Below are 27363 nucleotides of genomic sequence, written 5' to 3'. Positions count from 1 at the left end.
AATGTATGTGGTGCCTCGGTAAAGGCCACGACATGGAGGCCTGTACGAAGTGTCGGGCAATGACGGAGAAGGCCTTGCGAGAGAGGAAGGCAAAACTGCAGGTAGGTCGAAAACCCGACCGAAAAGCCTCTAGCGTCAAGTTGAGGTCCCGTGAGGAGAAATCTCCTCGACGCGAAAGGCAAAAGCATCGGTCTAGGTCCCCAAGTGGTTCACACCACTCTTAATCTTCGACGGAAAAGTCCAAAAAAAAGACGCCACCCGTTCCCTTCCACCTTGTCCTCGGACTAATCCCCCAAAAGAATGAAATGTCCCACATAACATTCTTCCTCTGAAGAATGGGAAGCATTTAGAATTAAAATGGATGTTTTTGAAAAGGCTAAGCCTCGGTCCGCGCCTTCCTCGGAAGCCCACTGGGAGCGTTAGCTTTCCAACACTTGCGTGCCCTCGAGCCCGGGTGATCGAATGAGAAAAGATCGGGAACCCTCCAAGACCCCGAGCGAAAAAGATCGCTCCGACGCCATCCGGAACCCGACACACCTCAAAGGGCGAGTCTTTGAAGAGCACCTTGATGCCCTCGAAGCCAGCTCCGTCGACGACCACTATTTCGTCGGCGCCATCGACGCCCTTGTCGACGTCGACCCCGAGGCCCTCAGCGCCGAATGTTTCAAAGGCTCCAATTCAGCCAGAAGCTGTCAAAATAGCAGCAAAAGAAAAAGCTGCAAAGGCTGTAAAGCCTTCAGTCTCTACTGCTACTCCTCTCCCAGAAACATTTTTTAAACCTCTTCCAAAGAAAGAATATTTTAAATCCTTAAATTCAATTTTTGAAGAACAAGAGAGGTCTGAGGAGGAGGATGTTTCTTTTGGCCTGCAATATGGCACCCAAATGTCCCAGAATGCCTGATTTCTGAAGAAAGCAGAATGAGAGATCTGGTGGAAACCTTGCATAATGCAAGTGGAATTGACACTTCACCGGAAACAGATTTTGGCAGGCCAGAACCAGGGGAACATGCCAGTCCCTCATACAGGCAGCTAATGACAAAGGTGGTCGAATATTTAGGATGGGCTAGACCACCAACTCAGTTCATCCAGGATGATCTGACCGATTTATTGGATCATGGTCCCACCGAAGATCCGATTTTACTCTTCCATGTAGCCTTACAAAATAGGGTGGGCAAAAATTGTGAGACCTCAGACTCTATTCCTCTGGTGAATAAGTCCCTCACTTCAAAATACCGCCCTTCCAGTAGTGACGCGTCTATCTGTCCAAACACCCTACTCCTGAGCGTCTGGTGGTCCAGGCAGCCACAGCTTCAAATAAGGTGGCGTACCCTTCCATCCCTCCGGATAGGGACAACAAGTGTGTGGATGGTTGGGCGTGCAAAGTATTTTCAGCTGGGAGTATGGCGTTAAAATCGGCCAACTCGACATGTGCATTGGCAACGTTTTCGTACACTCTGTGGGAGTACATTGCAATGGCGGCAGAGCACATACCAGAAGGGGAAGAAAGGGAAGGATTCCTAGCCATTGTTAGAGATGGAAAGGAAGCCATGCAGGAATCCCTTCAGTCTGGATTGGACACTGTAGATAGTGTGAGCAGGTCCATGACCACTAGCACGATAATGCGCAGATTTGCCTGGTTGCAAAAGTCGGGGTTCGCACCAGACGTGCAAAACTGTCTTTAGAACACGCCCTTTGATGGGTCTCACCTTTTTGGCAACAAGGCTGACGAGAGCCTTGAGAGGTTGCAGACCTCAAAAGCGGCTGCCAAATCTCTAGGAGCTGCTATTAGGCAACCTCAGCCTTTTCTTGCATCAGGACAATATTGGAAGGGACGATCCTATCGTTATTACTCCTCATGTGGAAAGGCGAGAAGAGGCCAGAAAAAAAGCCACTCGTGGTGGACGAGGAAAACATGCAAAGCCAGCCCCAGCTGCAGCCTCTTTACCATCAGCGGCCGCAGCAACCACCACAAAACCACTTTGAGGACTTGCATCACAAGACACCTGTGGGAGGCAGGCTGTCACAGCATCTGCAAGAATGGCGATCCATTACTTCAGATGTTTGGGCTCTAGAAATAATAGCCCAAGGTTACTGCCTTCATTTTCTAACGCAACCTCAAAGCAATCCACCAGGGAGGCACTCTTTGAAGTTTCCAGACCCGCACCTACAGCAGGAAGTCTTAACCCTGCTGGAGAAAGGTGCTATAGAACCAGTACCTGTAGTGGAAAGGAACAAGGGATGGTACTCCCCATATTTTTTGATTCCCAAAAAGGAAGGGGGACCGAGATCCATCTTGGACTTAAAAGGCTTGAACAACCTCCTCAGGAAGGACAAGTTCAAGATGGTCACTTTTTCTCAGATCCTTTAGGCCCTTCAACTTCAGGATTGGTTGGTGCCATTGGACCTCCAGCATGCTTATTTTCATATGCCAATCCATCTCAAGCAAAGAAAATACCTGAGGTTTGTAGTTGGCGATTCGCGCTATCAATTTTGAGTCCTGCCATTCGGGTTGACCTCTGCCCGAGGGTCTTCACCAAGTTAATGGTAGTGGTGGCAGCGCACCTCAGGAGAGGGGGGGATTCACATCTACCCCTACCTGGATGATTGGTTGATCAGGGCACGTTCTGCCGAACAAGACCTGGATCCTCTGAAAGTCACCTGCCACTTCCTCTACAGACTGGGCTTCTCCCTCGAATTCAAGAAGTCACAAATTACAACTTCCCAACAGCTCCAGTACATAGAGGCTGTATTAGATACATCCTCGGGAAAGAGCTCGCCTCCCAAGTCGAGGGCTTAAGTCATTCTTCAGGTGGTTTCCAAATTCCAAAATGCCCAAAATCTCCAGGCCTACAACTTCTTGAGGTTGCTCGGCCTCATGGCATCCTGCATTTTCCTAGTGCCAGAAGCACTCCTGAGGATGAGATCCCTTCGATGGGCTCTAAAGAATCAATGGTCCCAGTTTTCAGGTCAAATGACGGATCTCCTTCAAATTCCGAACAAAGTTTGGCAGGATCTTCTGTGGTGGACTTTCACAGAGAAGATCCTAAAAGGAGAACTTTTTTGGCAATCATGGCCGGAGATTACAGTAGTGACGGGTGCCTCATTCATGGGGTGGGGAGCTCATGCCAACGATCTGACAATCAGCGGTCGTTGGTCTCCATCGGAGTCCAAACTACACATGAACCTTTTAGAGCTGAGAGCAATCAGACTAGCGCTGAAGGCTTTTCTGCCATCTGTCAGAGGAAAACTTTTCCTGATAATGATGGACAACAAAGTGGCCATGCATTACCTAAACGAAAGAGGAGGTGTAGGGTCACTACCTCCTGTGCAGAGAGGCAAAACGGTTCTGGTATTGGGCAATTCAAGAAGAAATCTCCTTAACAGCAGTTCATCTAGTCGGAGAAGAGAATATGACTGACGGCGGATGCTCTGAGCAAGCAGAGTACAGTGTGGCTCAGGAAGTCCTTCAGGAGATCTTCACCCTTTCGGGAACCCCTCAGGTAGACTTGTTTGCGACCGTAATCAACCGGAAGTGCGAAAAGTATTGCTCAAGGGAATTTACCCCCTAGAGGAGCCCTAGGGGTCGCGTTTGTGGCAGATCGGAACTTCCCACTGCTATACGCGTTCCCTCTGATTCCCGTCATTCCTCAAGTCATCAGGAGATTGAGACGTTTGGAAACCACATGATCCTAATTGCCCCGGATTGGGCCAGGAGAACGTGGTACCCGGACCTCCTAGACATGTCCATCTGCCCTCCGTTACGTCTTCCTCAGAGAAAGGACCTTCTCTCACAAATGGAGGGCCAGGTTCTCCGTCCAGAGGTCAGGACTCTCAACCTTCATGGTTGGTATCTGAAAGGCTGAGGTACAGGATAGGGACGTTCTAGATGACATCATGGAGGTGTTGCTTTCAGCAAGAAGGCCAGCAACAAAATCTCTGTACCGTTGCCATTGGAAGAAGTTTTGCAACTGGTGAAAAGAATGTTGATCCTTTTCTGTGTTCTATCCCGGAAGTGTTGTCCTTCCTCTTGTCCCTGGCACATAGAGGCCTCAATGTTGGAACCATTAAAGGTTATCTTGCAGCGCTTTCCATTTTCAAGCGCTCTTCGGAAGAATGTTCCCACTTTAAAATTCCTTCGATAATACAATTCTTAAAGGGACTCACCAATGTGTTCCCTCCTTCTCCTTTCCAAGTCCCAGTTTGGGACCTTAATCTGGTTCTAAAGTTTTTAATGTGTGCCCCTTTTGAACCCTTGCATACTTGCCCATTAAGATTACTAACGTTGAAACCGTTTTCCTGGTTGCTTTATCATCTGCACGAATAATGAGCGAATTGCAGGCACTGTCTTCTGGGCCACTCTATACTGTGTTCCACAGGGACAGAGTGGTATTGAGGGTTAAACCCTCATTTTTACCTAAAGTTGTGTCTGATTTCCATTTCAATCAGAAAACTATTCTGCCTGCGTTCTATCCTCCACCTCATCCCAGTAAGGAGGAGGAAAGGTTGCACAGGCTGGACCCGAGAAGAGCTCTAAGCTTTTACATTTCTAGGCTTTCCAAGCATAGAGTGGATAATCAAATTTTCATTGGCTACACCGGAAGGAAATTGGGTCAATCGGTTTCAAAACAAACCATGTCACGTTGGATTGTGCTTTGCATTTCAGAATGCTACAGATTGGCGGGCAAAGATCCACCAGAAGTCTTAAGGGCCCATTCTACCAGAGGCATAGCCTCTTCGACAGCCCTTCAAAGAGGTGTTCCCATAAAAGCTATTTGTGAAGCATCAACTTGGTCATTGCTGCACACCTTTTCTAAATTCTATGCTTCCCAGTCTAAAGAGCTTGCTTTTGGTAAAGCAGTGCTATATTTGGCTATATAAAAATATTAAAAATCTACTCCCTCCTCCAGAGACATTTCTACACTGCTTTGGGAGTCTATCTAAGATGAGGAATACGTTGGAGGACACAATCCATTCGAAGAACAAGTTACTACCAACTGGTAACGTTCTTTTGACTGGATGTTCCTCCAACAAATTCCTCATCGCCCTCCCATCCTACCCCTGTGTAGATTTTCCGGGTTATTGCCACTTCAACTCTCGCAAGGCTGACACCTGCTACCTACACTATCTATACAACAGAGCAAGTGGGGAAAAACAGAACTGAGGCCAACGGCGGTGCGTGTGCTACTTGTATACCCGATGACGTCACCCTCGACGGAGGCCTTCGAGGGACTTCGACTCGACGACATCGACGCATGGCGCCCTCTGCTGAGAAAAAATTTCCGAAGCAGCTAAAGCTGGATGGAATACATCTAAGATGAGGAATACGTTGGACGAATATCCAGTCGAAAGAACGTTACCAGTTGGTAAGTAATTTGTTCTTCTGAGCTGATAGGCAAGGGCACCCAGAAAGAGGGAATTGATGTAGTCTAAGCAGGAGAGAATGATAGCCAGGATTGCTGAGACTATGTGAGAATAGGCGAGATGAGGGAAGATTTGTCTGAGGATGCAGAGATGAAAATGGCTTGATGTGGATACTGCATTGATGTGGTGAAAGAGTGTTGGATCCAAGTCCAAGGTCCATCCCAGGTTCTTTACTGAGCTCGATGCAACGGGCAGTGGTCCTAGGGAGGGTGGCTAGGGAGTGGGTTGGGGGAAGATTGAAGTTTTGCCACACATCAGGATTTTGCTTTTACCATGATTAAGGAGAAGGAAGTGATTAGCCGTCATCTAGCGGTCAATTTCTGAGAGGCAGGAGGTGAGGTCAGGATGGGAGGAGGCCAGGAATTTGGGAATCTTGAAAATTATCTGAGTGTCCTCAGCATTGTTGTAGCAGGTTAGGTCATGAGAGCGGATAAGTGCAAGAAGGGGCCTTGGGCAAAGTTTGAAGAGGAGAGGGGACAGGGAAGGCTTGCTAATATGGTTCTGATGGTATGGTGTGTTTCAATAGCAATGTTGTAAAAGTGGTCTGACAGGGCATCGCAGAGTACTTTGGAGCTGGTGGGGTTTAGAGCAGAGTGGAGCCTTGAATTCTGCATTGAGCTTCAGGAGTTCCCTGCTAGGGTTATGGGAGTTGGCTATTCAGTTTCCATAGAAAGACATATTGGCTTTCCTAATTTCTGTTCTGTAGGCCCTGATCTGTCTGGCAGATTGGGTTGGCCTGCCATGTGCACTTCAGGTGGTGCTTGATGGTTTTGAGGGAGGAGGTGAACCACTTGGAGTAGGGAATAATCTGCGAGAAGCAGATCTGGTTGGAGTGGGAGGGACAAGGGCATTACAGAGCTTTCGGTATCGGTCAAAATGCTAGATAGAGTTAGAAGGTGGTCCTCCTTCGTGAGTGAGGTATGGGAGGTAAGATAAGAGGGATTCAGCCAGGTCCGCGTTTAGTATGACTTTATTCCAAAGAGGTACATAGGAGGCAGGGATGGGGCTGCTGTGATGGGTGGGGAAGGAGGTGGTGGTCGTGAGAGAGAAGATGGCGGAACGATCAGTCCAAATTAGTGGAAGGGGGTGCAGAGTCGACATCCAGTTGGTAGAGCTGAATAAAACATCAAGGTTGTGTCCTGCTATGTGAGTGGGGCTTGATATCAGTTTGGTCATGTTGAGGGCTTTCAAGTTGTCAACGAGTGGACGGGCCATAGGGTTAGAAGGGACCTCAAACCAGATGTTGAAGTCCCCTAGCAGTGATGGATACATTATATAAATACAGTGTGTGTTTGATAGAAAGCTATTCTCTAGAGCACCCATTAAGTAATAAGGCTAGACATTCACTTTCCAGCCCAATAGAAGCTAGGAAGTAGGGCAAGATTGTATTGCTGCTCTACCAGTCCATATTGCTTTCTGCAGGGGTTTCAGAGGCACGACCCATGGGCCAGATCTGGCAGTTGAAGCTCCTTCCTCTGGCCCCCCACTATGCCGATTCCATCAAGGGAAACCTGTGCAGCCTTTGCTGAATCTCAGCTGAAGATCTTGGCATTCTGTAACAAATGCATCCAGATTGACTTTATTACTGCCAAATCCTTCTCTGTTAAGAAAACTGAAGGGTCTAGCTGGAAGGTTTTGAACTTTGTTTTGGACAACCCTCCACACCACCATTGTTCAGCATGCCATATCATTACAGAAGGAGAAAGACCATATGCAAATCAGACTTGAACCCACCCCAAACACGCTGCTAGTTTACATTTTTTCTGCATGAGACCATAAGAAACCCCAGACAAATATCCTCATTGCGCATTCTCAGTCAGGGGTAGCTTGGTTTGATGGCACAGCAGGGTCAGCACCCATGTCTGGGAAAACCAAGTCTCAACTGGACATTAGCAAAACAGAAGGTTGATGGCTGAAAGGTTTTGAATTAAGAATAACCTCTAATTTTGTTCTGGACAACTGTCCAGATCATCGTTTTCAGCCTGCCATGCCATTACAGGATGGTAAACCTATATGCAACCCAGCCTTGGACCCAACCCAAAAGGGAACCCAGCCCAAACTGCTAGGCCACATTCAATCTGCACAAGAACAGAAGCAATCACAGACATGTTTAAGCCTAGTGGGACATCATCAGTAAGGTGCAGGTTGGGTCTTTAGGCTCCTCAGAATGCAGAGCCTATGTCTGAGCACACCCGACCCATTTATCTGTTTGAATCCAGAAAGTCAAATGTTTCAATAAGTAGGACAAAGGCATGGAAATGGGCAAGCAACTGCTGCAGTATTGAAGATAGTGAGCCACAGTATAATACTTCAAACGTTAGTTAAGAAGGATCATCCCCAGATGAACACACAACACGCTGTAAGTGTGCAATAGGCTTTGGTATAATTTTGATGCCTGTGCTATGTTAGTCATTCTTTTTACAGTTTTCCTTTGTAAAGGGTTGTTCTTTTTTATCATGTCCAGTCTATGTACGAGCCTCTAGATTTGTGTTCCTGTATGTGCGTCTCTGCTTTGTTTCTGTTTGTATGTTGTGTGTCGGTTGTATGTTTTCATATGTATTTGTGAGTAGTTTCTTATTTATTTCTGCATATTTCCACCAAACATTAGTTTTCTTAGATGTGTTTTTCTCCATAAAGATCAAGGAGGGAAACTATGCCTGCATGTTGCTTTGCATCTACTGTTTCCATGGAGCAATCCGTTTTCTGATGGGCACAGCCATGATTTGTTAGAGTAAAATGCATCTGTGTAATATTGTTGACCTGGTATGAACTATTGGAATATTTGATTGGGTTCCCTTTACTAATAATGTGGAAAGCCTATTTTTTTAATCCAGTTTCTTTAAAGTGTGGGCTGTAGAATGCATCTTTTCATCTCCAGTGGGTGGTTTAAGGTTCATTCACTCACATTCATTTTGGAAAAACATTAACGACACAACACTTCAAAATTGACCACCTGCTAATGTGTATTATTTTAATAGGACCAACTATGTGGCCCACGAGTTGAGCGTATGATTTCTAACCCGTCCCCTTGACGATTGAGTTTGACACCCCTACTCCACATAGAACCGAGGAGAGGATTGTTTTGCTATTATGTATGAGTTATATACTAAGTTGAATAACAAATACCTATTTGTCGGCAGAAAATGTCAGTACTAGATGAATGTGGCAGAGGTGACTTTAGGCCACCACCATGCTTCACTGAACTCACTGCAGTACATTTAAATGGCCCTTCATGCTTTTCCCAAATAGATCCAGCAGTGGGAGCAGAACCTGGAGAAGTTTAACATGGACCTATTCAGAATGCGCTGCTACCTGGCCAGTCTGCAAGGCGGAGAGCTGCCCAACCCGAAGAGCCTGCTGGCGGCCACCAGCCGGCCCTCAAAGTTGGCACTGGGGAGGCTGGGCCTTTTCTCGGTCTCCTCCTTCCATGCTCTGGTAAGCCTGCAAAGATCATACTGCAGAGTGTAGACAGCTGGCTTTCCTCCCATTACCTCCTGTCACGGTGCAGTCATTTAATAATTCCTTCTTCTGCTGTCACGTGTCACAGCCAAAGAAAAATGTCACGCAGCAAGGAAAAGAATGACAACGTATTATTTATGTTGTGTTCATGGTACTTTCAATTTTCTTTGGCGTCTGTGTTTCATTATTTCTTGCGTGATTATCTGGTGAGGCCTGAAGCTCCATCAGACATTGAGCAAGTGTACAAGTGTGCTTGCTGAGATTCGTTGGAACAAATGAATGTGTGCCTTGTGCCCAGCGATGTCAGTTTTCGAATTCATACGAAGAAGAGGGTGTCACCAGATGCAAGTAAACATTTGAAGGTGGTGATTATGGTCTAGTTTCTTGTACCCATTGCATGAATCGGGTGCTTGCAATTTATAGATTTCTTCTTATGTTTTTCAGATCTGTTCCAGGGATGAGGCGGCACTCAGGAAGAGATCACTCTCCTTGTCACAACGTGTCCAGAGTAAGAAGAGTTTGTTTTCCTCCCTGAAAGGCCTTGACACCCTGGCAAGGAAAGGGAAAGAAAAGCGTCCTTCTATATCCCAGGTAACATGCTCTTCCCTCTTGTTACACCCTGAAGTCTGGCATATCAATGCCAATTTCTTTCAACTGCATGCACATTTATCAGCGTTGCAATTTCTGCAGATAAGTTTTGATTTTCTGCCCGTAGCAATGGATTTGCTTCCTTAAAGTGCTATACACATACAGTCTATAGACTATAGCATTATAGGTGAAATGGCTGAACAAAATACAAAACGTTCAAAGAACAAAAATGCCACAAAGCAGATATCACCACGGGCCTTGGTGACGGTTATAGGTGAAAGGATCGAATCAAAAGGATCGAATGACAAATGGGTCGAATCAAAAGGACCGTAAACAAAAGGATCACATTTTTTTTTTAAACATTTTTTTTGGGGGGGCGGGGGGGTCCCCCCAACCTCTGTTTTTGTGGTTAAAAACCACTTTTTTTTTTTACCTATACGGAAACCCAAAAAAAAGATATAATTAAAAAAAAAATTCAACCCTTTTGTTTTCGGTCCTATTGCGTCGACCCTGTTGCATTCAATCCTTTTGTAGTCGAAACTTTAACTGGACACCCTTGGTGACTATTAGAGGTATTGTTCCATACTAATATTTCAGTAACCTTGGTAGAAAATCTAATTATCCTGCGATCCTCCTCTCTGCGTAAGGCCACTTCTTTTCTCAATACTTTCACCCTTCTGAAGAATTGTATGGGTATTGCCAGACAATATCATCAAATCCAAGCACAGACTTTACCAGTGCAGATTCTGTTGCAGAACTAACCAATCTCCCCACACCTGGGCATGGCTCCCAGGTGTTAAATGACATCTTGAGGAAGAGTATCTCTCTGGCCATGTTAAAACATTTCCTGCCAGTGAAAGGATTGCCATGTTCCATCACTGCTGTGCCCAAATCATTCAGGGTTCCTTGGTGCTGAATACTGTAAGCTGGAATATTTCTATTGAATCCTGAAATGCCTAATTGATGCCTACCACAATTTCAGGGGGACTCTCTAGATATCCTCCTGGAGGTTGAAAACCTCCTTGGCTTGCAGGCATTGTTACAGGGATTCCTAAATATAAGATTCTAGTCTTAGTATTGCAGCAGTGTTCTTAACCACCCATACTAGGGTCAATACTAAACCTCTTTAATGCTTTAATGATGGGCCATCTCTTGACGTCCATCAAGGAATGGGACTGGTTGCCTCTAGTAGAAGACTCATTTCACATCTGCATCTGGGGATCAAGATCCCACGTTTTAATGTCAGTGCTGTCATGAAGGCTGCTACCAAAATATCTAGCTATGCTGACAACCCAAATAACACACTAAGTGCTGCCTTTTGGGTGTTTAGTAATGGCAATGCTGCTCTAAATAAATAACAGCCAGGGAACATTTCTGCACTAAGGTCTTTAGAGACCCGTAGTGGAGGTTGAATTGGGGTTACCAACTTAGAGCTTGAATGGTGCTGGTCTGCTTGCATGCACTTGCCTATCCCAGATTAAATCCCACCTGTGCAGCCTAAAGGGCTGGACATAGAGGAACAGTGCCACAGCCTTGCAACAGCCCTAGTCGATCCCTCCTCCACTGCTGTGCACTTCACCGGAACTCCACCAGGTGGATTTAAAGGACACCATTGCTGCTTCACTCAGGCAATAATCAGTATTGCCATATATTTATATATATGTAACTGCACAGAGTCCTGAAAGTCTAAGGCTGGAGCAAATTGTGTGGATTTTAGTGACAGTCGGTAGGGATTTTAGTGTCCAAACCCCATTGCATCCCACAGTGACCACATTTTTGCCATTTGAATTGGTGGCTAGTTAGATATATTGAAAAGAAAACATTTCAAAAGAAGTGCTATTCTTTGAACAAAGTGTATATTTGCCAGCATGGGGTCTTACTTGGATTCACATGCTCATGAATATTCCCCGTCGTCAGGCTGGGAATCCTCTGTAATATAAAGCAGTTTAGCTTTAAGCTAAAAACTGAATGCCACTTGTATAGCCTATTGCTGTCACCTTTGGTCATACTTCCCCAGCCAAAGACATCTGTACTCCTTAGCTCCACCCATGGTGGCCATCTTCAGATTTTTACCATGAGTTTTTGTGTCGGGAGTCCTCAAATTTTGCTCCTCGAATTTTCTTGTTGAGTTTTGCCTATTTTTGTAATCATCTTTCCATCAGTGACTGTGCGACTTGTGGCAATGGGGAGCCATTGCAGGTAGCGTGCCTCTATATCATCCGCTTTCAGAATAGTGTGCAGCCATTGACTTAGGCCTACTTCATGTGGTATGGCGGACACATCAAAGAAGATCCTCTTCAGAGCCTGTTCCAAATGCGGACTGAAGAACATCTTTGTGGTCGATTGCCATCAGAAGTACATCTACTGCCTTCATCTGGACCACGATGCGGATGGATGTCGGATCTGCCAGTCCTTCTCCTTTAGGACGCGGCAAGACCATCATAGGAGGTTGGTGGCATGGATCGGCGAGGGTAGGGTCTCTGACTCTGTGTCTCTGCGCAGTCGTGCCTCTTCCAGGGCCAGCAGACCCAAAGAGAGTACTCCCTCTCACAAGGGATTAAGATCCTTTGAGCACACTTCCAAGGGGAACATGCCAAAAAAGGCAAAGCCGTCCTGCGCTCCGACTTCTCTTTCGACCAGCGCCGGGGCTTTGGCAACTCTGTCAACCGGGTCGTCTGCAACCACAAAGACAATCCCTTCATCTGAGGGCTGTCGATGGTCAGCATCTTCACCGTCGACTGGTCAGGCACCATCGACCGACAAGACTCGGTCGACAAAACGTAAGACTTTGTCTTCCAAGTTCTTGTCGACGACTTCGTCTGTGGCCAGACTGTCATGACCCTGTCAACGACATCGTACACCACGCCGGCAATACCGGGTTTCATCTCAACGGTGACTATGACTGCTTCCAGAGTGGCCCTGCCTCCAGGACCTCTGCCAGCTGCAGATGGGGCTGCTCCACTGACACTTACATCAGCAGGAGCCCCAGTGATTACCTCCTTCACTTGTGGATCCAGTAAGGAGAAAGAGTTGCCTCCAGCACCCCCTTTTCTCCTTAGGCCGGCCAGGTCTGCGCAGCCCCTCACCATGTCTCTGTTGAGGCCTCACAGGGTGTCACCCCCGGCTCTGTTGGTAACGCCTTCCACTTTGTCAGATGAGAACTTCCCGGAGAGGGTCATTTCCGATCGCGAAGGAGGTCATGGTGACCCTGATGTGCAAACAACTCTGCATGATAAGCGACCATCTCGCTCTATGAGCCCTTAGCCTCATGTCCCAATACTGGCTTCTACAGCTTCCAGGGATGGGTCATTGGACATTTTGACTGCTCTCCATATTTTAGTCTCGGAGATTCAAGAACGTCTTCAACCAGTGGTTCCCAACACAGAGTCAGTCAGAAGTCCTCAAAGACCATCCCAGCCTCTCCAGACACAACCCCATCCAACTCCTGTTGTTCCACGCCCTCCCATCGGTGGGGGGGGAGGACTGATCTTACAGGCACAGTTACAACTGCTGACACCAACCCGTACATGGATGGTACTCATGGGACGGATGAGTATGATGACATCACTGTGGATGCTGAGCTTCCAGGTGCAGACTTTCCAGCAAGAGACTCTCGTCAGAATGAGTTTGGATCCTTTCAAGCCATGATCTCCAGGGGTGCAAAGCTGTTTAACCTCGTCCCCAAGGAGAAGAAGAAGGAAGGTTTTCTTTTTCAATGTTGTGAGTCCTCCAAGAAGACGGCAGTCTCTCTTCCTCTACTGGACAACGTTTGGGAAGACGGCCTGGTGATGATGAGAAACAATTACTCTGCTCCTCCCAAAAAAGAGTGTTTGGAGAAGAAGTACTCTCATGACCCATCCCACACAAGACTCAGTGGTCTCCATAGTAGCAAGAAAAAGATAAGCGAACGCATCTTCATCTTGTACAGTCCCGCCGGGCCAGGAGGGGAAGAAGTTAGATGCTGCTGGGAAGTGCATCACTACAACTATAGCGTCCATGATCAAGGCCACCAATCAGTGCCTTAGCCATTCTCTTTTGTTACAATAAAGAGCTTTGGTACAAGCTGGGCTGGGCCCCTTAATTGAATTACTGCTGAATTACAAGAAGTCAGAGGCCCTAGCCATCTTCCACGAAGGTGAGGTGCCCTACGACCATGCTATCACCATCGTCCTAAACGTTGCGGACTGTGGATGGATTTCGGCAAATGAGGAATTGAGTAGTTTTATGGCGCCAATGTTGGCTCAAAGCCACTAGCTTCCGCCTGGGTGTGCAGGCTAGGGTGGTGGACATGCCGTTTGATGGGGAGAACGTCTTTGACAAGGCAGTGGACGAGTCTTTCTTGACTAGTAAAGGCAGACACTGAGACGGCACAGTCATTGGGCATGCTTCAGGTGTGGAGGCAGTGCTTTCGCTCCACTAAGGGAAAGGTCTCCAGAGCCTCTACGCTTCTCAGTCCAACCTACCGCCCGCCTTCTTGATCCATCACACTGGAGGTGTATAGAGGACTTTCGCAAGCCTACAAGGGTGAGGTTCCCAACTTCGTTGTGCCCCAGCAGCCAGTATGCCATTAGTCAAAGAAGCCTGACCAGACCCAGGGCCCGTGCCCCCTGTTTCTAACCTCGGTGGTAGGCCGGCTGTCTCAGTTTGTCCGCAACATCTCCAAGGACAAATGGGTGCTCAATATCATCCAACATGGTCACACCTTGGAGTTGCAAAACAAATGCCCTTGCGTCCCTCCCAACTCAGGGCAGGAGCAGCAAGGGGCTCAACTGCTCAAGGAAGTCCAAGCCATGTCACAGAAAGTGGTAATAGAGCCTATGCCTCTATGAGTCAGGGGCTCCGGAGTGTACTCCTGATACTTTCTGGCTCAGAAAAAGTCTGGAGGGCGGACACCCATCTTGGACTTAATACGTCTCAATAGGTTCCTGAAATTCCGGACGTATCCAGATGGTCACGTTGCAGCACGTGCTCGAGCAGCTGGAAAGAGGGGATTTCCTGGCATAACTAGATTTGGAAGACGCATATTTTCACATCCCCATTCATCCAAAACACCAAAGGTTCTTCCGGTTCGTCGTCCAAGGAAGACAACCAATTCAAGGAACTGCCTTTCAGCCTCAAATCATATGCCAACAGGAATCTTTCCAATTTAAAGATGTCACCACAGAAGAAATACTGAGGACCTTAACTTCAATGAGACCTACCACATGTGCGGAAAATGCCATTCCCCCAAAACTTACCTTGGAAAACGCCAACATTTTCGCTCCACTACTATCTAAAATGGTCAACGCATCCTTCCATGAGGGACATGTCCTAGGAAGCATCAAATCTGTCACTGTCACACCTTTAGCAAAGAAACCAGATTCGGATCAAAGAGACCCAGGCAATCTGAGACCGATAACAAATTGCAATTTCTTGCCAAAAGTACTTGACAGGATAGCAACTGCCCAACTTCAAGCATACGTGGAATCCATTAATGTGCTGCACAGTCAGAAATCTGGATTTCGCACAGCTCATAGTACAGAGACCGCATTGTTGGACCTGCAGTCACACATGCTAAGCATCGTGGAAAAGGGGAACGCTGGTCTCCTCATGCTGCTAGACCTTAGGGCGGCCTTCGATCTCGTACACCATAATCAACTCAAATTGGCTTGAGTGAAGGTCGCAAACTGCTCCCCAGAAGCAATTAGATGGCTAGCTTCTTTCCTGTCAGACAGAAAATCCAGGGTTCACTAGGGTAACGATTTCTCATTTGTTGAGACAATTAACTGCAGGGTGCCTCAAGGAGCCAGCCTGCCTCCTCTACCCTTTAACCTGTACACAAGATTCCTATGTCTGGTCCTCGACAAATTGGATGTCTTTTTCACCAACTACGCCGACGACACTCAGCTGATGGTGGAATTGAGTGGGGTCTACAAACAGGATAGTGCAAGGGTGGAAGGAATCTATAAATCTATTGAGAACTGGATGAATAACAAATGGCTATGTCTCAATGCAAATAAAACCGAGCTAATGGTCTTCGGTCCAAGCCATGCCAGAGCCAAACTTAATAGCTTATATCAATCCTTCCAAATAAACAACATCCAAATCAAAGTGGTAGACAGAGTAAAAACATTAGGAATGTACATGGATTCGTCCTTGAGTGCTGAAGCACATGTTCTCCAATTAAACAAGAACTGCGCTAACCACCTTGGGCTCCTTAAGTCAATACGCCCTTACCTAAACGAAGGAAACTGCGCAACAATAGCCAGAGCCACCATCCTATCAAGGCTGGATTACGGCAACACCCTTCTGTTGGGAGCAACTAAGAGTCATATCGCCAAATGCCAAAACATCCAAAATAATGTGGTAAGGATTATTAAAAGGAAGTCCAAAAAGGAACACATAAGTGAGGATAGAAGGAATCTACACTGGTTAGCTGTTGAGGAAAGAATTGCATTCAAGGCTATGACGCTGACACACAGATGCATCGACGGGACTGCCCCGTTATACCTGAAAAGAAAACTGGTCACGAACGTACCAAGACGGGCACTCAGGTCGGATCGAAATTGCCAGATTCAAAAAAGCCAACGGACTTGGGAAAGCTTTCCATATTAAAGCATCCACGATGTGGAACAAACTGCCCATCTTTTTAAGACTAGAACAAAAATGCACAAGCTTCCGGAAAAAACTCAAGACTCGTCTATTCAAATGATAAACCAATCATAAGAAACTGATACCCCTAATGACTAGTTGAGGGTTTTGTACGATCGGACCGTATACTGAGTGGCATAGTGAGCGGGGTGTTGCGGGGGACACCCCCGCAGCACACCCACATAAAAAAAAAAAAAAACCCGAGCTGCAGGTGTGTCCGGTATAGTGAGCAGGAGTTTCGGGGGAAACCCCTGCAGCTCCCGTAGTATGTAAGTGTGTTCTCATGAGAAAGGTGCAAACCTTTGGTAGTTCGCACCTTTCTCATGCGAACATTCTGGCTGTAGCAAAATCAACTGCGGTCGGATCACTTAGAATTTATTTGAGCGCCTTGTCCTGTGATCTTATATGTTTTGTCCCTTTGTGTATTTGTCAGCGCCCTGATGCTTGCAAGCTTCTGGCGCTATATAAACAAACAAATGAAATAAATAGATCAGCCACACGGGTCTTCACCAAGTGCTTGACTCCAGTGGCAGCTTTTCTTCACCGCTGGGATGTCTACATCTATCAATACCTGGATGACTGGCTAATCCGGTCCCACTCTTACGACCTGGCAGTATGGCATAGTGGAAACTATCCAGACCCTAACCTTTCTTGGATTCTCCATAAATTATCCCAAATCCTGGATAGTGCCATTCCAGAACGCTCTATTTCTGGGTTCACGCCTCAACACTGTCACGTGTCTGGCAGCACCGGTAGAAGACCGAATAAAGGCCATCCTTGGAAAGTTTCAGCAGTTGTCAGAGGCCAAGATAGCAACAGTCCGGTCCATCAAGTCCCTCCTGTATTCACCTGGTTCCTCAGTGCAGGCTGCGGATGAGACCACTTGAAGAATTTCTGGACGCCAGATGGAAACAGGTCACAGGCTTGTGGACCGACAAGATCGCCCTCCATCGAGCATTCTGTCAAGCCCTCCACTGGTGGGTCCATTCGCCCTCATCTCTCGCAGGGTGCTCCCTTTCAGATCCCTGCGTATCAGGAGACAGTTGCGACCGACGGCTATGTGGAAGGTTGCTGGGGCCCACACAGGACAATACTACGTCAGAGGCCTCTGGCTCCCGGAGGAAAAAGGCATTGCACATCAATGTCCTAGAACTATGGGCAATCTTCTGGGCTCTCAAGTCCTTTCAGCTTCTGTGCCAGGGGAAGGTCGTACAAGTCTTCAGGGACAACACCACCACCATGTTTTACATCTGGAAGCAGGGTGTGACGTGCTCCCCCGTTCTCTCTCTGCAGATGCAGAAGCTGTGGTACTGGGCCATATCTCAACAGATGCTTTTCATCTCATTTCACCTGGCAGGTGTTCAAAACACCATCCCAGACTCTCTTGGCAGGGAGCTATGGTCTTGCCACGAGTGGGAGCTTCAGCAAGCACAAGTGTCTTGTCTCTTCAAGGAGTGGGCTCACCCTCAAATCGACCTCTTTGCGACAGCAGCTAACACCAATTGCCAAAGGTTTGCCAGCAGGTTATTTGGGAGGGCCTCTTCCTGTACGCATTCCCGCCCATTCCTCTGTTGCTAAGAGTGATCAACACACTCAGACTATGTCACTGCAAGATGATCCTCATTGCGCTGCCATGGCCCAGGCAGATCTGGTACTCAGACGTCCTCCATCTGTCGGTGCTTCCAGCCATCAAACTGCCTCTTCCAGACTTGCTCTCCAGGGAAGGAGGGCCAATCCTGCACCATGACCCACCGTCTCTGAGCCTGACGGCCAGGCACCTGCAGCCCTAGAGTTAGGACACTACTCTGTGCCTTCAGAATGCAAGGACATTCTAGCCAGGGCCAGAGCTCTATCTACACTTGTCTACTGCAAACACAAGTGAAAGCACTTACGGTTTGGTGCCAGTCACAGAAGATTTCTGTGAAGCCCTGAGGTGGAAAGGGCTGTGGAAGCAAGCTGTTTGCTGTGGCGAGTGGAAAGTGTTATTCCTATCATCCTATTGTTACCTTGAGGAAACCAAAGAAGCCCGTTGAAGAAGGGGAGAGGTGCGTGTGCCTTTAACAGTCTACAAGCAAGCTGTCAGCTGACCACCCAGCTGACTACTTGAGGCCGCCTCCGTGACCCTTGCGGCGTGAAGCCCCGAGGTGGAAAGGGCTGTGGAAGCAAGCTGTTTGCTGTTTGGGGAGCGGCGAGTAATGGCGTCTACTCAAATCCCCGTGCTAAGGACCCGGGCACAGAAGGCACTGGATTTTGAAAAGGCAACAATCACCATTGCTAATCTGCCCCCTCGCCCCGACGATGTATTTGATAATACATGCAACGCTAGCACAGACTCTATCACAGGTTGCACTATTACTTACGGGCGGCGCGGGGAGAAAGGTGAACGCTGTGCGCTGGACGCCGGCGAGCCCCTGCAGGCGATTGAGGGACCTGGATGTCGCGGTACCTGTGAAGCCCCGCCGAAGCCCCATAATAGCGACGGCGCCGAACCGCCTAGTTGCGGCTGTGGCGGATCTTTCATCCCAGCTCTCGTCGTAGGGTGTGCCTGTTTGGCCGCCGCTCCCGTGAGCGATGATGCCGAGGGGGCGGGTTTCGGAGCGTGTGTGGCTACGAACACGCGCGGCCAAGGTAACTCAATCTCAGTAACAGCACAAGGTCTCGGAGTCAATGGAGCAGCACCCTCTAGCAGCGAATTCACTGTAGAGCAGGAATTTGATCAAGAGAAGGAGCTGATCATTGCCGCAAATCAGACCGCTGGGCCTCGGCCGTCCACCTACTCTTTTCTTAGCTTACCTAGCGATGACGCGGGTCCTACTCTAAATGACGCTAGCACAATGATCAGTGCGAGTTTTCCAGTGAGTGTCATCACGAATCTGTTCACAGAGGGCTCGCATGAAGAAATCGTATACACGAATGCGAACAATCTTAGCATTCAACATAACTTTTCCAATTCAAGTCTGCACGGCTGTGACCAAATTTGCGTTCTTAATCTGGAGAATGGCACAATGGGCGAGCTAGAGGCACGTAATTCAATGCCCGCAAGAAGAGACTCCCTTGGGGTAGTGAACAACGTCCTGCAGAATTTAACGCTCTTGAATAAAATGTGCGCAAGTAAGACACCGAAAGCGCCGAATCTCTCAGCCCAACCGAAAGTAAAATCTGCAGTTAAACGTGATAACAGCCAGCTGTTGGGAGCAATTTCTGATATATGGCCTGACTCGTGCTACAAACGGTTAAAATCAACCGATCTGTCCCTAAAGGCCGACTTGAGGCACGAGACATCTGAAATATACTTGTCTTCCCAAAAAAGACTTGCCTCCTCCAAATGGAAGTCCGACGGAGCCATTGATGAATCCGGCGGCAACGACCACTCCTCTCACAATGATTCCACAGATTCTTCATTAATGGAACGCCCATTTCCGAAAATTCGTCGTGAGAAGGAGCTTCATGTGGCCAGTCCTGCTGAGCCTCAACCCAATTCATCTTGCATAACTCTGCCGACGATGCCTTCATCAACGGAATTACAAGCCCTTTTTATGGCCTCTTCGTCGATCTCATTGGCCCCGTTCACGAAACTGTATGAAAACATACATGAAGCCACTAAGGACTTAACAACGGTGGTCGCAATGATGAGCTCAAAACTAACTCGAATTGAAAAAACTTGCGACCGCTCGTATGTCGAGCAACACGAGTGCCTTAAAAGACTGGAAGGAGCGTTTGTCTTGTTAAATGAGAACAAGAAAACCGACGCATCTGATAAAAGATTGTTCGCCGAAGTGGCGCGAGAGACCCTTGCCCTATTTAAACATGACATTAAAACTGTAGGCGAGCGGTCGTCTGAAGAGCGCCCATGTAGTAAGTTCCCTAGCACGAAAGTTAAACCTCAGGTTGAACAAGTCTTTACTAAACCAGCAAAACAACAGCATTCTCCATTGGACGCTGTCTCTAACCAAGATCTTCTTTCCTCTGTCGTCTCAAGCAATGCACAATACCCTAACGGAAGTGGATCTTGTTTCGACTCCCGTAAAGGCCCTTGGAGTCCCCTATGTCTCAGGGCCTCCGATTATCTTACCTACTTCATCCACTGGTCCTCGCTTATCGGCAAGTTTGCCTGTATCAAACAGGGTCAATTTGTCCTTTAATACAGTATTCGAGCAGGCCAGAGGCGCCGCCAATAAGGCCTCCGTTGACCCCCAAACGGCGTCTCCTTCGGGCATTGATACTGTAACTGAAACAACTACCGAAGTTGCGAGTATCTCCACAAATGAAGGTCAACCCAAGATCTTTTCTATTTTTACACGATCCTCCAGTGTCACAGGGAAGCTGGCAACCTCACCTTTAAAATCAAACCACGTTGTAACCAGCAAGAAACCTAAGAACCAAAAGTCAAAGAAAAACGTCTCAAATGGATCTCAGAAATTTTTACGAAATATAAAAATGGCACAAGCTTTTTCTAGTGTCTCGGCCAAAACTTCAACGTCTCAAGTCCCTGTGTCGAGCAACACCTTAACATCACAAAAAAATGCTCATTTGATCTCAGCTAACCAACCTCAAATAAAGAATACCATGCCGTCTGAGGACGGCTTAACTGAAATCTTAGATTTTTCAACTTATGACGATTCAGAACTCGTAGAGTTAGAACCTGTCTTACCGACAGGCTCTGATGTGCCCCAAATCACTGTGCCATCACCCAAAGTGGTTCTGACTCAAGGTATGGAGACGCCTGTATTATCATTGGATAAAGTTGCTTCAAAGCCTGTAATAATGAAGCAGCCTTGCACAAAGGAGGCTATTGGTAAAAATTCTACTCTTAAACACAAATCTCACGAAAGACACTGTGAATTGATTGAAGCCTGTGATAATTCGATTACTATGTGTCCGCCAGTAGCCTGCCCTGTGTTTATGACCGTGGCCGATAAACGAAACCTTTGTATTGCTCAGGCGCAAAGCAGTAGACCAAGGGGATCCTTGGCATCGTCATGCCCCTTGATCAAAACAGACAAGAACAAGGAGCCCGAAAAGTCTCTGCTGGAACTTGTTGTGAATGATCCCCCAGAAAGTTATCGAGGAAGCTTAAAAGAATTGGTGGGTGACAGACGTTCCCAAATTTCACACGACAAGGGCCTAAAATCAGCGCCGAATAAAGTGTGTGTACACAAACTGGCAATCGAGAGCCTGAATCCAATTGCGAATCTGATTTTGAATCGTAGAACGGTTCTCCAATTACTTCACCTGGTACCAAGCCTACGTGCAATTACCTCGAATGACATTAAAGTCGTGGAGTTTCCAGCTGAAGGCACGAACGATAAGGTGTTGCTTCACTTTTCATCGAACCTTCTGATTACGTCAATATTAGAAGAAAACGTGGCATTGTTTTCATTAGGCTTTGACGTCTATAAACTGAACGACTCTGATGAACCACGACAAAACTCCAGTGAGGTCGTCAACAATAGAAAGGAAGTCCCTTTGTTCGCCACTGCAGTACCAACAGCATTGAAAGAAGTGCCACCAAGGACATTGGAAGGGTCGTTTCATTCGACAAATACCTGCACTCAAAGTCTTAAGCAATCACCGCGCCGGCCAAGGAATCCTCTTTTTCCATCTAGCGAGGCTTCCGCTAAAAGCGACGGCTCCAACGCTCAGATGAGAATAACAATTAAAAGAAAGGATTCTTTCAATGGATCCTGCAATCAGCGCCTGCACTCGACAACATCTGCAGCTGATAATCAAGAATGGAATTGGCTTGCTGGGGCTTTAAATATTAAGAAGAGCCAATAATGCCAGGTCTCAAAAGCCCCTACCATCTGCTCTGTAGCCTCCTGGAATACTCGAGGGTTCCTGCACCTGTTTAACACACCCTGGTTAGAAAACCTCCAAATCGTGTGTCTTCAGGAAACCTGGCTAAGTGATCTACCACTCATAGCGGACTTTGAGTCGGTATTAAATCCGGCCATAAAAGCTAGGTTGGGTCGCCCCATGTCAGGCCTCTTAACGATGGTCAGAAGAAGTTCTGGCTGGCGTGTCTTGAAGTCTGTTAATCATTCTCCATATATTCAGGAAACAATCATAGAGAATTCAGGAAGACGAGATTTGAAGAAGGACACGATTGTAATTCTGAACGTATATTGGAACCACCTACGCGCCGGTAAAATGGAGTTTATAGATCTGATAACCGGTGTAATTGATCATCTGATGTAAACCACAGACTCTCCAAATATTCTTCTGTGTGGGGACTTAAACATCGATCTATGTAAGGAACCACAGTTAGTTCATAATTCACTGGCACATGCTTGGGCAACTGAAATGAAGCTACGTAATTTTCAGATGCTGAATGGCAACACGTGTGGCGATTTACCATCTAGGCAAACATGGCATCGGATGGATTCATCCTCAACAATCGACTATATGTTCGCATCCGAAGCCTTGCATCCGAGGATTCAATCATTGAGGATTTGTGTAAAAGATCAGAGCGACCACAACATGTTGCTCATGGTATTTGTATCAAACAGCTTCATTCAAAGACCAAAATGGCCTCATAATCTCATGGTCGAATCTAATAGGGTTCGCCTAAGATTAGAAGAGAGTGAAGTCAAGGGGGTGATGCTCCAGTATTGTCATCTGAGCGCAGACCTGGAATATGAACATCTCTTGACACAATTCAAAACTGCAAAAGCGGGTTCCAAAAACTCCAACATGGTTCGTGTCCACCATTTTGATATTGAGATATTGACGAAAAAACGAATGATGCGCACTGCCATAAGGAGAGCTAAGGCTCTTGATATGAACACTCGTAAACTAGAAACAAAGGCGGCAAAGCAAAAATACAAAAATTGGCTGAAAATGCACAAATATATACAAGTACAAAATGATGCAGAACAGATGTTAAACACTCTGAAAAACAAAAACACGAGCGATTTTTGGAGAATCATTAACAACTTTCAGGCTCCTCAATTGGCACTACAGTCCAGCATGGTTTCCGAAGAAACCTGGATTAATCACTTCGAGGACTTATATAAAGCCAATATCCCTGAGATTACCACCCTGGGACCGACCGCGATACCATGGAATTTGACGTTTCCAAAAGAAGAGATAGTGTCTATCATAATTAAAGCAAAAAAATCAAGAGCCCCTGGACCGGATGGGCTTTCCAATTTCACCATTAAACAGCCTGAGCTATGGGCGTCCATATGCGTATCCCTATTTGAAAGGATCTGTAAATCTCAAAAAACTCCGAAATCCTGGAAATCTGCTGTGATTGTCCCAATATTCAAGAAAGGAGACAGAACTTGCCCAAAGAGCTATCGTCCTGTGGCTTTACTCGACAGTTTGGGGAAAATTTATGCCACAATGTTACAACACAAACTGGTAAAATGGGCAATTGAGACTAACCACGTAGACAAAAGGCAATCCGGTTTCGTAAAGCAAGTGGGCTGTTCTCTAAACTTGCTAGTGCTAAATCTGTTGAAAATGGAAGCATTAAAATCTAAATCTAAGACCTACTTGGCCTTTATCGACTTCTCTTGCGCCTTCGATACCATTGACAGAGCCCGCTTGTGGGCAAAACTGCAAAGTTGGGGATGTCCAGTCGACTTAATGGCAGCAATACGCGAACTGCACTCTGAAACCTCCATAAAAATCCGGTTGGATCAAGCTGGAAACGTATCAACCCCAATCAAGACCTATAAAGGGGTGAAGCAAGGCTGTCCTTTAGCAGCTGCAATATTCAGTTTATATATATCCGATATTGGACTGGCAATTAATGATGTAAGATCTTTTCCGCCGAAGATTGGAAAGACCTGCTTAAGCTGGCTGCTATATGCCGACGATCTTGTCATTATGGATCTAACTCCCGTAGGTTTACAGAGGAAATTGAATGCAGTTGCACAATATGTTGCATCAAACCACTTGGTAATAAACACAAGAAAGTGTGAAATTATGGTGTTAAAAAATCTTAACAGTGGAAGTCGAAACTCGAAAAACCATCCAAGATGGTATCTGGGTAAGGAGGCTATTCAGACATCTCAGAACGTAAAATATCTTGGAATGTTACTAAATTCATCAGTCAACGACGGCCCTTGGAAGTCTGAAAACAAAAGTAAATGCAAACAATTGGCCAGTCAAGCTGTCATTATACGGAATAAATATGGGAAATTTTCATTAAAACCGGTACTTGCCTTTTATCATCAGAAGGTAATCCCAGTACTATTATATGGCGCAGAAAACGCCTTGGGCTGTAGTGCTGACACATGGTCTTCGCTGGAGCACTGCTTTTGGTCAAAGGTACTGGCGCTGCCTAGGGGCATTGCAACAGCTTGTGTGAGATATGAACTTTCACTTATCTCGTTACACGCAAGGGTTTGCTGGGCCCTAATAACTTTATTTCGGAAATCACGCCAGCGTGAACACATCCCTCAATTTGATATCTTTCACGATCCATCTCCGGCAAACAGCATGGTATCATTATGGTCGAAAAGATGTGAAGATATCTTAAGAAATTATGGGATTAGCATGGACCAGCTGCATAACGACCCGAACGCTGCCAAATTAAAAATATGGCGCGCAGATTGGGAACAAACTTGTACGCAACGCAGCACAGCTTCCATGATGAAGGATATCCCGCTCGAGACAAGGCCTTTTAATGTTTTGCAACGTTACATTGAATTATTTCCAGACCCACAGGCTCGAAGAGTGTTTATGCTGATGCGGTTGAATGCATTTAAAACCAGTGAACGGCTGATGTCTTGGCGTTCAAACAAAGTTGAATCCTTGACGTGTAGGATATGTTCCAAAGACAAGGAAACCTTAAAGCACTTGGTCCTATTTTGCACTAACCTCCGCTCTGAAAGGACAATCCATCCGGCCACTTGGGGAGCAATTTATCCGTCCCGTTGTGCGGACGATTGGTGGGCCTATATGTTTCAAGGATGTGACAGGAAGCTGATATTACCTTTAACCCGATTTCTGATGGTAATTGAAAATCGATTGAACTCATTGTCAGTGGAAGCACAAGGAGATCAATGTTTTGTATAGTTGGCTGTGCTTTTGGCAGGAGTATTGCTAAGTGAGTGCTAAGGGATGGCTAAGGGATTGTCAATGGACAGTTCTTTTTCTGATGAAGTGTACTATTGTGTGTTTGTAAAATATTTTTAAATGTTTGTAATAAACCGAAAAAAAAAAAAAGATTTCTCAGCTGTGCATCATGGTGCCACAGCTTCTTCTTACTTTCTCGCGCTAGCCAAGCCTGGCCTTGCCGATGCATCTATCAAGGTACACTTGTGCTCCGGGCAAGCTCTCCCTATGGTCTCACAGGCTCGTTTAGGAGCTCCTCCATGGCTTCTTTAGAAAGTTCCCTCAGATGAAAGCTCCTGCCCCTCTGTGAGAGCTGAATGTGGTACTGTCGAAGCTAATGGGGGGGCCCCATTTGAACCTACGCATCGGACCTCCTTGAAGTTTCTATCTTGGAAGACCGCCTTCCTGGTGGCTATCACCTCTGCCAGGCGGGTTAGGGAAATACAAGCTCTTTCATGTAAACCTCCATATTTGTCATTTCACTTTGCTGAGGTGGTTCTACAAACTCAGCTTTCCTTTATGCCAAGGGTCCCATCGTACTTTCATTTAATCAAACCTTTAGTTCTGCCAGTTTGCAAACCGTTCTTCACCTGCTGAACGATCTTTTCATTCACTGGGCGTTAGACTTCTCAGCTTTTCATCAATTTTGGACCTTTGGGGCATGGGAAGGCCTTGTCCAAGGCCTCCATCTCCAGGTGGCTCTCCGGTTGATCACACATTGCCATCATCTGGCCATCAGACCTTGGCCAGGCCGACAGAGAGCCCACTCCACCAGAGCCATTGCATCTCTGATGTTCCTCTGCTGGATATCTGCAGTGCGGCTACATGGAGGTCTGCACACACCTTCATGTGATTCTACTGTGTCAATAGGGATTACAGTGAGGAGTCTTGTGTCGGACACCTCCTGTGGTTGTGTAAGTGTATTTTTGTGTAGTTGTATTAATGAGCATGTGAAGCCATGTAAGACCCAATGCTGAAGAAGGTACCAGTTACTTACCTGTAACTCTTGTTCTGCGGTATGGGTCTTACATGGATTGACATGTCAACCCTCCCTCCTTCCCCTCTTGGCTCTTCTTGCTTCCTACTGCCACTTTACGTGCTTGACCAAATCTGAATATGGCCACCTGGGGTGGAGCTAAGGAGGACGGATGTTATTGGCTGGGGCAGTATGACCCAAAGTGACAGCAATAGGCTATATAAGCGACATGCAGTTTTTGGCTAAAGCTAAACTACTTTATATTACCGAGGATCCCAGCCTGACCACCGGTAATATACATGAGCATGTGAAGCCATGTAAGACCCATGCTGGTTAACAAGAGTTACAGGTAAGTAACTTGTACTTTCTATTCTTAGACTAGATACCCTGTGAACAATATCTACAATTGTGTTTCTTCTTTCCTTTTGTGCCTGTTCACAATGGACCGCCATAGATTGTAGGGGAGGAGATGAGTAGACCCAACACAAAACTCTTTCACCAGATATGCCATTGTATATACGCTGTACACTTACTGTCCTGGTGATATTTCGGCCCCCTGGGGCTGATATGTTCTATGCTGAATTTCCTGCACTGGTATCAGAGCTGCAGATTAAATATCCTGACCTGCTCATTGTGGTGATTTTAATCTTCCTGTTAACCCTGCTACTCACTTCATGGCCCTAATGTTGGATCTTGGGCTCCTCCAGTGGGCTAATGAACCAACTCACCAACGGGGCAGCATTTTAGACCTGGTGTTCGCCCCTCCGACCTCTATTGCCATAGCGCCCCCTCATCTGTAATGTGGTCAGATCATTTCTTGGTACCTTTTTTGATTATGCTTCAGGTCCCTCCCTCTCTTTTGGCCAAACCTGCCATATACAAGCGGAGTTGGCTCTGGGTATCTAACCCCAAAGTGATCCCCTCTATTCAAGCACACTGTTGCTCAGTGGCTAGTTGTTCTCTGGCCACACTGGAGGCCTCTTTTATTGCAACAGCTGATTCGCTGGCCCTAGTTAGATTCTGTAAACAGCAAAGCCGCCCTCCCCCCCCCACCCCCCCGGATCCCTGATTCGCAGAGGAGCTTAGGGCAAGCAAACTGCACTGTAGACAGGCCGAGAGAAAGTGGTGTCTCTGCTATTCGGGTGAAGCTAAAACGTCTTTCGCCACTCTCTCACTGCCTATCACAAAGCAGTCATTAATGCAAAAAAAGTTTTTCAGTC

The 27363-nt window shown here is 46.7% G+C and overlaps 1 protein-coding gene across 1 annotated transcript in view; it reads left to right on the top strand.

Annotated features, from left to right (window-relative positions):
• Positions 1-27363, top strand: part of TIAM2 (TIAM Rac1 associated GEF 2) — a 552861-nt gene that overhangs the window by 161584 nt on the left and 363914 nt on the right. Inside the window, exons 7-8 of the mRNA XM_069607743.1 lie at positions 8671-8856; positions 9325-9471. Of these exons, the coding sequence (XP_069463844.1) occupies positions 8671-8856; positions 9325-9471 (333 nt within the window). The remainder of the gene's footprint in view (positions 1-8670; positions 8857-9324; positions 9472-27363) is intronic.

The sequence above is a fragment of the Ambystoma mexicanum genome, chromosome 4q (genome assembly GCF_040938575.1).
Source record: "Ambystoma mexicanum isolate Mex_15411 chromosome 4q, UKY_AmexF1_1, whole genome shotgun sequence".
Lineage (NCBI taxonomy): Eukaryota > Metazoa > Chordata > Amphibia > Caudata > Ambystomatidae > Ambystoma > Ambystoma mexicanum.
This window is presented reverse-complemented; position numbering and strand designations above follow the sequence as displayed.